The following is a 15,459-nucleotide window of genomic DNA, read 5'->3' on the forward strand; positions in this document are numbered from 1 at the left end:
ATTGGGAAGATGGGGAGGGTGAGGATTGGGAGGAGAAAGGTGTGAGCATTGGGAAGATGAAGGGTGCGAGGATCGGACGAGAGAGGGGGGTGAGGGTTGGAGGAGAGAGGGGCGAGGTTAGGGAGGAGAGAGGGGTGAGGATTGTGAGGGGACAAATGAATGGAGAGACGAGTTCAGTCAAACATACTTCAAAGGGAGCTGATTTAATTCACAGCAATAGTCTCCTCATCCTCTATGCAGAGACGGTTTCTTCAACCCACATAGGCCACACCTTGGGAGGGGGAACACTGCTGTAGGTTGGCACCCAGTTAAGCCAACATAGCCCCCTCTACTGCTCTTGTCATCCACCCTCTACCACAACCCATATCATGGCCTTGTGGGACTCTTGACACTCACAATTCCTCCTCTCGCCACCACAAGAGCTGTTGACGGGTCGAGAAGTAACCACACACACACACTTACGTGCACACGCACACACACACACACACACACACACACACAAAGCTTCAAGCCAAACAGTTAGAAACCTGACCACATATTGAGTTAACATTGAATGGCAACTGTTGTGTTGCTGACACTGAACACTATGCCACAAAACAAGCAAACACACCCTCACACACAAACCACTGCACACCGTTGCATGGTCAATGTGTCAGGCTGCCTGGCCACAGACTGAAGTAAACACAGTTTATCTCAGTAAAGAGATACTCATTCTCACTGAGAGCACTTCAACCTCCAGATGTAGGAGAAGAACAGACACTTCTGTGATGAAGCCCTCTCCTTCAAGAGAAATACCTGGGGACCAACCATCATCTCTTCTACACAAACTATTTAAATACAGCAAATAGAGAGCATACTCTCTTCTTCCTCTCCACCAATCAGGGACAGCCCCTGCATGAGACCATGGAGACAGCAGTGCATGAAGAGGTGGGGGGGGCAGACACAGCAGACACAGATTGTACCAGGAGAGGCCTAATATGAAGCCTGGGACTCGCCTAATGAATCTGTAGCTAGTCTTGGCAGACACGCACTGGGCCCCTGGAGAGGGGCCTGCGGGGACCCCTGGTGCTGAGCTCTCACCTCCGGCTCTCCTACATGGACTACAAACGTGATCGATCAACTACAGCAGACTGCACAGACCACACTGACAACAGAGCACTTCATTAGAGAGAACCCAAAGACTAGGGTGAAGATCATATCAAAATAGGATGGAGGGAAGGAGGGGAGGATGGAAGGAGGGGAGGAGGGAGGGAGGGAGGGAGGGAGGGAGGGAGGGAGGGAGGGAGGGAGGGAGGGAGGGAGGGAGGGAGGGAGGGAGGGAGGGAGGGAGGGAGGGAGGGAGGGAGGGAGTGAGGGAGGGAGGGAGGGAGGGAGGGAGGGAGGGGAAAATTATAGAGGGATGGGGGGTAGGCTAAGCAAGGTACAGTTATATACCCTGTATGAAAGAGGGTGCAATGGAGGGATGGATGGAGAGAGGGAGGGAAAGATCGATGGATGGACGGACGGCCGGAGAAGAAAAAAAGAGATGGAGGGTAGGATGCACTTTTCGCAAAGTCAAATAAGAGAACAGGATATATTACCTCGGCTGGGCTGAAGCTGGACAGATTTAACGACACCGTCCCTTTAAGTAATCACTCCACATTCTCTAAAGTTCAGCCGTCCACTTACTGCAGAGGGCTTAATGTGATATGTGATCAGGAGGCGAGGAAGGAGTGTGTGTGTGTGTGCGTGTGTGTGTGCAAGCGTGTTTATTTTAAAGGGGAGGAGAAGACATGTATTTTAATTAAAGGTCCTGGTTGATTTAGTGTTGGCCTCAGAGACTGGCAGAGTGATAACCAGTTTGATTGGGCTGGGGCTGAGAGAGAGGCTGGAGCTGTGAGAGGCTGAGAAGGGTCTGTAGAGGCCCTGTGGAGGCCCTGTACTGACACACAGCCAAGAAGAACATCTCTCACTGGTTTAATGAGCCATATCGTGTCTGGAGTCTTCAGGAGCTAGGGGTTTCCATTACAGACCTGCAAACCATACAGATGGGTATCTGTCTGCCTGTCTTGGATATGCATACACAACACTCACACACACATGCAGTTAATATACCCATGCACATGTACACACACACACACACACACACAGGCTTCCAAACTCCTTCAGGTAAAGTCGTGAATATTTCATGGGGTTCTCATTATGACATGCATTATAATATCCCATTCAGAGAGAGAGAGAAGAGAGAGACAGAGAGAGAAAGAGAGAGGTGCACTTACGTACTGCTCAACCCTGTCTTAAACATACAATCGATCAACGCTCACAACTATGATAGAAACACTATATGTTGAATATGGACCCATCTACGCTGTATTCCCCAGATGTATAATCATAAATAATTACTACTATCCTCCATTTTGTTAACGTAATATACAAACTCTATAATAATGATATTCGTCATTTGAAACCAGCAGAAGTGGAAACAACAACAAACAAAAAGAGCGAGTGAGTTTATGTTGGATGATGTATGATGACAACGATAAAGAATATATTTCCCTTCTATAGTAACCGTCTCTCTGTCATTTCATGGCTTCTTTACAGTCTATTCCTGTTCAGTAACTGCTGCCGTTTTATAACGTATGCATGTAGCAGCTCACATCAGCTTTTACAAGCAATTACCATCTTTGAGCCATCAAAGCAACACAGGCTTCCATTAGATGGACTGGGACACTGGCCCTTTACACTAAATTAGCCTTTTTACATGCATTAGATAAATGTCTGTGTGCCTGATTCACTGTCTTTATGCCTGAAGGAGTCAGATATGTTTCTCTGCAATAGGAACCCGATAAGTGGAGGAGTGGAAGCGAGAGACAAAAGGAGAGAGAGGCAGAGAGGGGGCGTATGGGGGTATGGTGAGATGCAGAGTAAGAGAAAGAATGAGGGAATGTGATTGAAAGTGAGAGAGAGAGAGAGAGAGAGAGAGAGAGAGAGAGAGAGAGAGAGAGAGAGAGAGAGAGAGAGAGATATGACAAAAGAGGCAGAGATGAGTCAGACAGGAGTGATGGGTCTTTTCCAGGATGAGAGGAACAGCAGCTGAGCTGTAAACGGGGCTGAGAGGAGCGGCATCAGCCAGCTCCCACACACACAGGGATGGGGGACGTTCTGGAGCGCCGCCCCAACAATGGGATCAGTGTCTCACCTGGCCCTGAGCCTGAAACAATCAGAGTCAAGTCATTCAGCAGAAAATATACCCTCTGATATGAATGTGTGTGTGCATGCATGTGGATTAATTGAATCCTAGTTATTATTCCTCTCCAAGAGCTTAAATTCCAGTTTGCTGCTTGTGAAATCCAATCGTGAAATTTGCATGCTACAGTGAGTTTACCTGGAGACCTGAGGGGAGAGACCAGAGGAATACCTCCATCAGGTGTGTGTGTGCGGGGGGGGCTGGGGGGGGTGGGGGGTGTAATATAATAGGCCACACTCCACAAAGAGAGCCCTGCTCTCTCTATGAATCTCTGTGTTGAGTGCTCTCTAAAGAGAAGACATTGAAGTATTCGATTTGAGCCTGAGATCCAGTTATGGTTGCAGGGCCACAGAGAGAGGGGGAAGGGAGAGAACTACACCCAGCCACAGGGCACCGAGGCTGGGATGCACCTGAGGTACCGGGCCCCTAGGGATGATGGGTGGAGACAATCCAAGCTGAGGGGGACAAGATCTGTGTACTGTACTGTAACTTCACAGCTGTAGCACATGGTGTTGCAAACACACATTCCTTCAGATGGTGACATGATGATGCGGACACATGCAGACCGGCTTTTTTATTATTATTTGGGTCTCATCTATGCCACACCAGAATCCAGAAAACAAACGCGTACAGTACCGTTAGCCGTGTAAACAAACACATCCAGACATGCGTCATCGCCGTGAGCAAGCCGACGCTGGTCCAGCACGCCAAGGGGTTGCCGTGGTAACGGACACCTCGCAGCAAAGACGTAGGAGAGGCACAGATCACGGTACGTACTAGCCAGGCTTGTTATCCTTTACAGGATGTTCCATACATTCTCTTCCTGTTTCTATTCCTGAGTAAATGGAGAGAGTGTACAGGTTGATACTGTGTGATACTTGTGAACAGTGTCTGTGAGGTTAGATTGAGGACAGATACTCGGAGATGAAGAGAAGCCTTCCTTAATATCCTCAAGGCGTGGAGAGGATTCATTCTTACTCCCGGATTGATGTGTGTGTGTGTTTGCTGCTGTACACTGCTGTGTGTGTACAGGTGTGTGTGTGTGTGTGTCCTCAAGCTGCACTGACAGCAGTCCTGCTGTGGCTGCATTTCCCTGTGCTGACGTCAGAACCCTGCTGCAGTCAGAACAGGGATTCCAGCAGAAACCAGAAACCACACTGCTGCACAGCACATTCCTGCCTGCCTGCGTCCCGTGTGTGTGTGTGTGTGTGTGCGTGTATGCGTGTGCATACGTGCATGCATATCTGGATTTGAATGATAATAGAGCATTGACCCTGAGACTTGCTTTAAATGCTATGACTTTCTCTCACCCAACAATCCCTCTGGCTCTCTCGCTCTGTCTCTCTGTCTCTCATCTACGTTCCATCAACGAAAGCTCTCTGCTTTGATGAAGACAGACAGTTTGTGAGACCAAAAACACCCCGTTAAGAGGTGGCACACACACACACAGCATCGTGGGAACTACATAGCAAACATGAGAATTAAGCAGCTTTCAGGGATGAGTAAAAAGCCCTCCATCTGGGATGGAGGGCGGTAAGTCCTTTCTCCTCACTTTCCCTTAATCACTCAATCAATCCCTCTCTTTATCGTCATAGAGGACTGCTGGGAAGGGAAGCAAGTGGGCACAGTTAACCTCACTGAAGTTTACCCAGCATGCTTTGCAGCAGCCATGACCGGCAAAAGAACTAAAGGGGACAAAAATGTGTGTGTGTGTGTGTCTTTGTGTGGGTGTGAGAGAGAATACAGACAGAAAGAGAGAGGAGGGGGGGGGGAGAAAGAGACTGGCATAAGAGACTTAGGCTTTCTAACATGACTACAGTTCACAGTGCAACACAATGTCTAGGAGCATTAGTTCTAGTTAATAAGTTAATCCTTGCCAACATGCTTTTGATTTCAGCAGCAGTTCATCATGACACAGCACATTCCACTCTCCTAGTGTGAGCTTGCTGACCGCTGATCTGTTGACCCGACCCAACGAGAAAACGGGGCATGAGCCATATCACAACGTCAGCATCACATAGGATCCGATTTGCACTCTTAATACTCTCACAATCGCAAACAGTAGGAGGAAAGATCTGGAGGACAGAGCACAGCTTCAACTTGAGCTTTGCCATCCAGGCCACGAGAAAATCCAGGCACATTCATACTGCGCTCCCTCAGCCGGGCTCAATGCAGCCCTTATCCCTTTCAGCATAATCATCATGACAGAACAGGGACAAGATCTGGCACCCGAGTTCCACATTCACTTGACTGTTTCAAAGCGGGACCTCCATGATTGATGATTCTATGATGAGCACAGGAAATGGGTTCCTTGGGAGTGGAGCCAGTTTGTGCGGCAACACCTGCGTACTGAACGAGGACGGTCCACCAACACTGGCAAGGCCACACTCCTACACCGTGCACAGATATCGAGTCACGCCAGCTTCTCTCGCTTTGTGAGTCACAGGGAGTTTTGATGTACCTGGCGAATCTAACTAGCTAGCTAGCCACCGCTTTAGCGCAGCCAAGCTTCAGAACTCCAAGCCACGGCCATAACAGGTTGGTTCACGCTAATGCCATCCTGCTCAGATCTGCCTGTTTCTGTTCAGGAGCCATGCCACCTCTCAGGTGTGCCAGCCTGGGCACCACCACAGCTCACTGCCCAGGGGCGCTCGGGTACGAAGCAGCTATCTGTTGGACCACCTGCGGATGCCAGCCGCTGCCTGAGGTGTACATAGACTTAGCTTAACATAGGGGGCTGCTGGAACAGAATGGGAAGTGACCTTCATGCGTGATCATGCAAAGTAACCACTGAGTCTGTGGTTCCTCTAAAGGCTGGGATGGGGTTGGAGTTGGGCATAGGGCAACGGCTGGGCCCGGGCCTGGTCTTGGGCAGAGACTGGGCCTGGGCCTGGGCCTGGCCCTGGGACTCATGTTGGAGCTGGGCCTAGGCTGAGGGCTGAGGTTTGGGGCTGGGCCTTAGGCAGAGATTGGGCCTGAGACTGGGGGCTGGGATTTAAGGCCAGTGCTAACCCCTGATCTGAAGACAGGCAGCCAATCCTATCTGACAGCAGCCAAAGCCTGCATGGTTCCACACATGCTAATCTGAAGGCTTTAGCGACAACACACAGCCCAGCACAGAGAGCAGGGAAAGCCTGTCTGATACACACACAAACACTCACACATACGCATGCATACACACTCACACACACATACCATAATTACACTTTCAATAAAGACACACAAACCCTCCTGCATCAACACATATACTCAAACAAAGTGACATAGCGAGAGAGAGAGAGAGAGAGAGAGAGAGAGAGAGAGAGAGAGAGTGAGAGAGATGAGAGAGAGAGAGAGAGAGAGAGAGAGAGAGAGAGAGAGAGAGAGAGAGAGAGAGAGAGAGAGAGGAGAGAGGAGAGAGAGAGAGAGAGAGAGAGAGAGAGAGAGAGAGCATGCAGGACAGAGAGAAGAGAGGAGGGGAGAGAGAGAGGGAGGGAGGGATGGAGAGGGACAGCTCTGCCTTTGTGAGGCCAGACTGGGAACCAGCTAGAAGCAGGGAAACCATGACAACCAGACACTCAGCTTAGGCAGGCACTTTGACGTTCTCACAGAACTTAGAACCTAGCCAAAACCAATCAGACAGAACCTAGACAGGACCAGTCAGACAGACCGACGGATGGACCAATGGGGAGGGAGAGAAGCAATACTCTCAGGGTATTTAAGTGTTGAACTTAAAAATAGCAGAATGGAGAGCCATAAAAAAAAAAAAGATGGAACAAGAACAGGCTGAGAGGAACAGTGGGAGAGAGGAAGACAGAGGAGGAGAGAGGAAGAGTGGGGGATATTACCAGGCATCACTGATTACAGACACATCCAAGTGAACAGACGTTTCATGTTGGACTCTTAAATTCAACACACTGACAAAGATCTGCTAGTAAAGAGCTCAATTATAACTAACTGACCGACTGACTAAGACTACCTGTCTGATGACTTGACTGGCTGATTTTCTGAAAGGCTGATTGTAAATGGAAAACTGGCTGACTATTTGACTGGCTGACTGACATACTGGATGGCTGACCGGTGAACAGTCTGGAACCCACAGATTGAGGCTCGATAAAGAGATGTCTTGTATTGGCACACCAGACATTTTTTTATTGAAACAACGGAGAGTGGTTCTAAATAAATGTAACAATTGGACGGCTATGAAAACCGTGTGTCTTTCACCATTTTGTCTTCTGTGTCCAAAAACCAGGACCGTGAAATTCAAACTAACACGAGGTGATAACAGCAATATACCGGCCACAGCAGACAGAAACAGAAGGGGAATGCATGTGTGTGTGTGTTTCCTAATCGACCGTGGCAGCCCTGTCTTCCAGTTCAGATTCTCCTCGCTTTAGAACAGGTGAGGAAAGTGGCTCTGGCTACGCTTTGTTAGGACCTGAAAGGGACAAGACAAGGCTAGTCCACGAACAGACGCACAGCCACACATACACCCGCCCCTCTATCACACCTTGGCTGGGCCACAGACCCCTCCATCTTCTGACCCCTTCTAAAGAATGGCGTGACTACGCTCTTCTCCTCTGAAGGTCAGAGAAGGGGGGATGGAGTGGAAAAGGAGGGAAAAATCATGAAGAGAATTATCAATAAAGTGCCTTAAGTAATAACCTCCCATGCAGTAGCAACAGTCAAGACCTGTTCATGGTTTCACGCCCCCAGTTTTCAAGCCTTCGTTCCTCTCTCTCCGTTTCCCCTCTCCCTTAACCTCACTCCCATCTCTCCATCCTTTCCCCATCATTAATCTTTGAAAATCATTGGCTACATACATTCACCACAATCGATGCAATTCCACAGAGGTCTTGTCTGATTTAACACATGGCTGAATCCCTGTATGAGTCCCGACTTGAGAAGAGCGGGAGAGGGAGGGAGAGGGCGAGTGAGAGATAAAGAAAGAGAGCGAGGGAAAGAGTGATAAAGAAAGAGAGAGAGAGGCGGAGGAAGGCTAGGGGAGGAGGAGAGCAACATTCAATGGCCAAGACCTTCATTAAATAATGTCAGCTGAAGTGATATGGCAATATGGCCAGCTTCTTTTAAACTCACACATACAAATACAGTATATACATACACACACACACACACACACACACGGACACTACTTAGGATTCATTTCAGGGCTGGGGGAGCCAGTAAGTTTGCCTGCAGCACAGTAGCTGAGACTAGGTCTCCAGAACTCCACACAGACAAGTAACTGCCAGGGGGAAACTACAGAAAGCTAGCCTAGCCGGAGTGCAGTCTAGCAGGGAGGCTCGCTGCCCACGACAAGGTCAGTGGTTCCCCGACCTTGGGTGTTGTTTCCGGCATGTTAAAGAGAGGGCACTGGTGAGCATGACCTAGATGTAGTGTTGATGTTCTGTGGAGCCATGGGAAGGTTAATGCTTACAGTAAAGACACACACCTGTGAGGCAGCTTTGTGCACAGTACATTGGCTGAAAACAATGGCTGATTTAGGTCAGGCTAAGAGAATCCTCCTTTTGCACTAAGACATACAATACCCACACGGGCATCTAACCCTATTTCTCTCCCCCCATCCCATCCCCCCCCCCACCCCCTCTTCTCTCCTCCTCAATCATGCTGAGACAGTTCCCATGTATCTGAATGGTTTCCATTGACAGCATCGAATTGGCTTTCCCCCATTCACTTGTCATCATCAGGCCTATGATCAGCTGTGAAACAGTATGGATTCCCTCCGCCGGACAGAAAACCTTGGAGAGGCAGCATTGATCTGTTTCACCCATCACCAGCTATCAATCACCGTCAAATTAACGTTTTTTAACTGGCCGTGCGTTATAAAGAGGCCTCTGCTATGTCAATATGTTACAAGAGTGTGTGCAATCATTTGTGTGCAAGTGATGGAGAGAGAGAGAGAGAGAGAGAGAGAGAGAGAGAGAGAGAGAGAGAGAGAGAGAGAGAGAGAGAGAGAGAGAGAGAGAGAGAGAGAGAGAGAGAGAGAGAGAGAGAGAGAGAGAGAGAGAGAGAGAGAGAGAGAGAGAGAGAGAGAGAGTGAGCAGCAAATGGGAAGTTGTGAAATGACCACTACAGAAGCGGTCGCAGTCTGAACAAGCACCTTGCGGCCTTCCACCAGGCAGCAACAAAAATCCCGAACCTCATGAACACAACAGCAACAGCAGGCTCCAAGGATAGTGTACCAACTCCAACTCCCTGCCAAGCCTCTCAAGAACATGTCCTGTGATTGGATAAGCTGCTGGTATTCTCAGACAATAGGTCTTAGTCGCACTTTAATACCACCTTCTGGGAGAAAAACAGCTTGAGGTGCTGTTTTGAAGTCCTGTTTGATTAATACTGGAGCGCTGTATAATTTAGATATTGTAGGTCGGTAAAGGATTGCGATGTATGGGTTGTTCATTTTGAGGCAAGGCTCTAATTTGTCTGCAGGTCTGTCCTGTCCTTTTCAAACCCTGTCTTGACTTCGGCAGAACGGCACAGTCTTTGATGAAGAGACACAGAGCTGGTGAATCAAACTGTACGACTAGCAGTAATAGTTGCTCCCCAAACTAGCAGGCTACCATGACAAAGACACGTAAATTAGTCCTCCTCTAAGCCTGCTGCAGCTAATGAAGAATGTTTCACAAGCCAAGAGACATCCCTGAAACATGACATAACCTTGCAGACATTTTTCCGTAGCTGTACAATCACATCAACAGGACATTAGCCAACCCAACAGTCATATCATCGGAACATTATCCAACCCAACAGACATATTACAGGGCTATTAAAACTGTCTGATTGTCTCATAAAAGAGGCTGAAGACGGATTGAAACCGATGACTGCCTTGGGGGAAGTTAGACGAAGGCATGTGCAGGTCACCAAGTCCCTCTTTCTCTCTGAAACACACACACACACTCTCATACATGAGAGCCTCTACGCAGTTGACAGTCACATGGACTCTGCATGGTTTTTCTGCTGGAGAAGAGCAACTATCAGGGGCCTGAAAATGGAGTCCATGTTTGTGTAATTAACCTTCCCTGAGGAGGCGCTCTGCTTTACCTGGAAGGCTGGGGATCCAAAAAATTATCAAATCATCCCTCCTTCCCACACTCTATCCTAATCACCAAGTACAGTTTGAATGCTGCAGTGCTCTGGAGTCCTGCTACACAGTACTGTTTCTCTTCACTTCTGTCCTTTTCTGCTGCCCTGAAGAGCTTTACTATCCTGTTTTACTGTACTGCTGCATTGTCCTGCTGCCCTATACTGCTGTGCTGCTGCCCTGAGGTGCTGCCCTGAACTGCTGCCCTGTACTGCTGCCTTGAACTGCTACCCTGAACTATACTGCCCTGTGCTTCTGCCCTGTACTGTTTCCCTGTACTCCCATCCAGTTCTGCTGTACTGCTGCCCTGTACTGATGCCCTGTACTGCTGTTCTGTACTGCTGTTCTGTACTGCTGTTCTGTACTGCTGTTCTGTACTGCTGCCCTGTACTGCTGTTCTGTACTGCTGTTCTGTACTGCTGTTCTGTACTGCTGTTCTGTACTGCTGCCCTGTAGTGCTGCCCTGTAGTGCTGCCCTGTACTGCTGCCCTGTACTGCTGCCCTGTACTGCTGCCCTGTACTGCTGCCCTGTACTGCTGCCCTGTACTGCTGTTCTGTACTGCTGTTCTGTACTGCTGTTCTGTACTGCTGTTCTGTACTGCTGCCCTGTACTGCTGCCCTGTACTGCTGCCCTATACTGCTGTTCTGTACTGCTACACTGTGCTTCCCTGGGCCACGTGAGAGCGTGAGTGAGAGCTGAGAGGACTTGGCTGTGTAGGGGATTAAAGCCGGATGCCAAGCCAGTTCTGTGGACAAGTGTGTGTGTGTGTGTGTGTGTGTGTGTGTGTGTGTGTGTGTGTGTGTGTGTGTGTGTGTGTGTGTGTGTGTGTGTGTGTGTGTGTGTGTGTGTGTGTACAGTATCTGTGTGCACACTGTGTGTGCATGTGTGAGTGTGCGCCCACGCCTAATCACTTAATGAACATAGACCAGGCAGCGCCATAGCTCTGATCAGGATGGCCAGATCAACCCTTGGCCTTCCACTCTCTCCTCTATTAATACCAGCCAATCACAGCCTGGGAGGGATGGCCCTGACCCATCCCATTGGACAGGCACATTTGCCAATCTCACCAGACACCCGACAAGCCCTGCCTACTGCAGCATGGGAAAGAATGAAAGCAGATTAACAATGGGTTAACAGAGGAGCTGGATGTTCTGCACTGTCATTATTCTGAGTTGCAATGGCTGGACTAACTACATAGCACTGTCCAGTCCCACTGGACAAACAAAAACAATCACTATTGAACCCACATAATCTGTGAACTCATAGTAGCTGTACCAAATATGTCCAGTGCCTGTGAACAAACACAGAGGTGTTTCCTACAGTAAACAACACACGTTAGCAAAGTGATGGGCTGAGAGGGCTGGCTGACCCAGCGTCATGTGACAGTCCCTGCTGTAAACATCACTGACTAAACATGCATGAGGAGGGGACAGGGAGAGATGGGCCAGGATGTCTTCCAGCATAGCTGAGGTTACTGGTGCAATATGTACCGGACTCCTCCCCTCTGTCTGCCTCTGACTCTCCCTCTTTCTCCCGTCTCCCTTTTCTCTCTCCCTCTCTTTCCCTTTCCCTCTCCCTCCCTCCCTCTCCCTCTCTCTTTCTGTCTCAGCCCACATCTATTTTTCATTTGGACCCTTTCCATCCACGCTCATTCACCTCCTTTTTTGAATCTACCCACACACACACACACACACACAAACACACAAAGAACAGATGTGTCAATATGCTTACAACTTCACAGCTTCTGAGGAGGCCTAGAAGGATGCACTGAACAACATCCCGTGAAACGAGCAGCATTCTGCTTTATCTCAAATAATTCACACACAAAAACACACACACAAACACACACACGCTAGGCAAGCAAGGCGAACCAGCATGACCAGCTGGACTGGGTAGGGGAAGTAGCGCCTTTTGTAGCCGTTTTAGACAACAGATGGGCTGAAAATCTCTGTGCAGAGGAGGGTACTCTCCTTTTCGGGGGCAGCGAGCACAGAGAGGGTTGCATCACTCCTCTGCTCTAGAGCAGCTACGGGAGCTGTTTCTCTGCCTGCTGCTCTGGCTACACACTCCCAAACACACTCAACGACTGACCACAGACAATACTGCTTCTCAAGCTTACTGGACAGTGTGGTTAAAGGTTACTGTGAGATGTTGACATGAGTATCATACCACTTTAATGTCTCAGGCGCAATAACGTTTGAATCAACAAACAGCCAATATTTCTTATTGTAAATTATTCATTTAAGTTACAGCCCATATAGAAACTTGACAACCATTTAATTCAGTTATAATCCTGACGACAAAATGTCAGTTAGCCAACACTTACTGAATTGAATTGTGTTTTTTTTGTTGTTTTTTTTACTTCCAATTATGTGGGGTCTTTCTAAATGCCCACAGCTGCCCAGTCATGCTCATAATGTTATTGGTAAATTGAGGTGAGGTCCAGTCAGCGTGTGGAGGCTCCGTGAGCACCGTGAAACGCTGCAGACCAGAATAGATCATGTGTCATCCTGGTAAATCAGGATTAGCGTTCTGCTCAAACCACAGGACATCACCGACTAGGAGACAAGGCGAGATGGACGGGGCGGATAAGTTAAATTTTCATGAAACCCACATACCAACCGTACACACACGCACACCTTTTCACTATCGACAGTTGCCTTGTGTGGACGCTGGATAGGCAACACACAGACACCCAACCCCAAATAAAGGTATCACACAAGGCAAAACCTCCAAGCAGCAAATCCCCCGTCCCACTGACCGCTCTGGCACAGCCTGTGCATGTGCGGGTTAGAACAAACAAATGCCACATTCATGACCTATGACAGGTGGACTTGTAGTCCATGGACGTAACATGCACTTTTGGTCCTTTCAAAAGCTATCCGGTTAAATGAGAACTCGCTACACACCCGTCCGAATGAGGCTCTGATTATGCAATTAAAGGCGACAGGGGATGCAGTATGGAAAGCCGACAAACCTGTCTGTCCTTTTCCGAGCGTCTTTTCCAAGCGGTAGGGTCCCACGTAATTGGCATGTTGGGCACCGCTGTTGTCTTTTCCAGACGATGACATGTTGATGTGTGGAAACAGAGACTTTGTCAAAGGCGCAGTTGCGTCTATATGAAGGTCCAGCCGTTGTTTTTACTCCACAGCCCTATTGCCTCCTCCCGTCGCTATCTTTCTCAGTCGTTCTCTTGGGTGCTCGCTCTCCTCTCTCTCTCTCGCTCTGACTCTCCCTCACACGCTGTTGGAGAAGGTACGATTCTCTCTACCCCTCTCTTCTCCGTTTGCTGCAGATGAACCGTAAGTGCTTCAGGAACCGAATATCATTGTTGGTGAGCCTGCACTACTTCGGTTGGCCTATGGAGGCACTATAGAGGCTCAAGGACCTCAGAGCCTAAGAATGACGGACGGTGAATGTAGCCAAACAGCAAGCACACAATTAGTGTGGCACCACCCCAGCTTGTTGCTGGAGCAACTTCTTTTTGGTCGAAAGTATGGGAAGTTATTATTCTTCCTCCACAGGCTGCCCAGTTCATATGAGATTTTGAAAGACTTTGGACCGAAATATCCTACAGCATATGTGTGTGAGTGAGTGAGTGAGTGAGTGTGTGTGTGTGTGTGTGTGTGTGTGTGTGTGTGTGTGTGTGTGTGTGTGTGTGTGTGTGTGTGTGTGTGTGTGTGTGTGTGTGTGGCTGAAGTACGTACATGGCATGTGTGTGTGCGTTAACTCTAAGGTTCATTTCACCCCCCAGTGGTCTGAGACTTGTGACTGTGGCTTGGGCTGAAGCCCGTCTTACTCACAGCAAGGGTACAGGTGTCAGGGGAGGCCTGTCCAATGTCATGCTTTCCCAAGTCTGACAGCAACACGCACACACACACACACACAGCATTCTTCCAACCTAAAGAGCACAGTATGCTTGCACTAGAGTGCTGTCAGAAGAGGAAAGAAATGACAGAGAACAGAAGTCGGATTACGTCTCTGTCTGCAGAAAGACACCCTGATTTCACCTCCCTTCCCCTAATGAAACAACATCTTCTTGTCATACTGTCAGTAAGCCAGGAGCCACAGCATCACTCCCCAAAAGCGCCCTCCAATCCCCGGAAGTAACATGGTCCTTCTGCGCATGCGGCCGCCACAGAGAAATTGACTTCAACACTGACAATACAATGTCATGAGAAGCTTGAGCAGCTAGTGCTGCATGGCCCATATCATAATGTTATAACTTTTCATTTTGCACTTATATTTTGTTAACTTCCCAAATTCAATATTATCATTTATGAGATAAAGAGCAACTCCATAATCTTATTGCAACAAACATTACAGTTTATTTGCATATGTTGTCCCCGGGCATGCAAGATAAAACAATATTATACCATAACTGTATTTAAATTCAATCAACAATCCACAAATAAACACATGTTGTGTGTGCAGTTAGCTGACTTGGAATTGTCAAGTCCAAGAAAATGCAGGTTTAAACGTTGAGAACCTTCTCATAAAAATCAATGCCCTCTATTGAAGGCCTGTGTTTTTTCCTCTAGTGTACATCTCTGTCTGAACAGCCTCTGACCTGCATCCTCAGTGGAATAACACATGCCTGGTCAGTGGGAGGGTCCACACATGCCAATCATCCCAGGGGGGTTGGTGATTGGCCAGGTGTTCCTGTGGTGGGGTGGACTCTGAGCAGAGCCAGGACCAGGTGGAGGGGTAGAGCATGTGATGTCAGAGCCAGGTGGCTGGTGGGTGTCATCTCAATAATGCATGGCCCAGCTCTGACACTCTCAATGCTTTGAAGTTTCCAGAAACATCTGTACCTGGAGTTTTTTAATCCTTCTTCCTGCACCTCTCTTCTTCCCTCCATCCCTTCTTCCCTTCTTTCCATGGATATCATTCCCTCTCAACTGCAGCAGAATTAATGTTTGTGCGTGTGTGTTTGCAGGTTTGTGTGTCTGTGAGAATCTGTTTATTTGCAATTCCCAGTTTACAGCACCAAACAGATCTTGTCAACTCAATTCTGCACAGCCCCTGTTTCTTGTTTATTAGTGCTGTACGCCTCTACCAACCTCATTTCTCATATTAAAGACATACTATACATTCAGAAACTTCTGGGATACAGAGCATGATTATCTGGACTGTTTCAAGCGTTCCCTG

At 48.4% G+C, this 15,459-nt stretch overlaps 1 protein-coding gene across 1 annotated transcript in view; it reads right to left on the reverse strand.

The window, feature by feature from the left end:
• Positions 1 to 13,379, reverse strand: part of brsk2a (BR serine/threonine kinase 2a) — a 113,045-nt gene extending 99,666 nt beyond the window's left edge. Inside the window, 1 exon segment of the mRNA XM_067234002.1 lies at positions 13,286 to 13,379. Within this exon segment, the coding sequence (XP_067090103.1) occupies positions 13,286 to 13,379 (94 nt within the window).
• Between the last annotated feature and the right edge of the window lie 2,080 nt (positions 13,380 to 15,459).

Source organism: Osmerus mordax, chromosome 4 (assembly GCF_038355195.1).
Source record: "Osmerus mordax isolate fOsmMor3 chromosome 4, fOsmMor3.pri, whole genome shotgun sequence".
NCBI lineage: Eukaryota > Metazoa > Chordata > Actinopteri > Osmeriformes > Osmeridae > Osmerus > Osmerus mordax.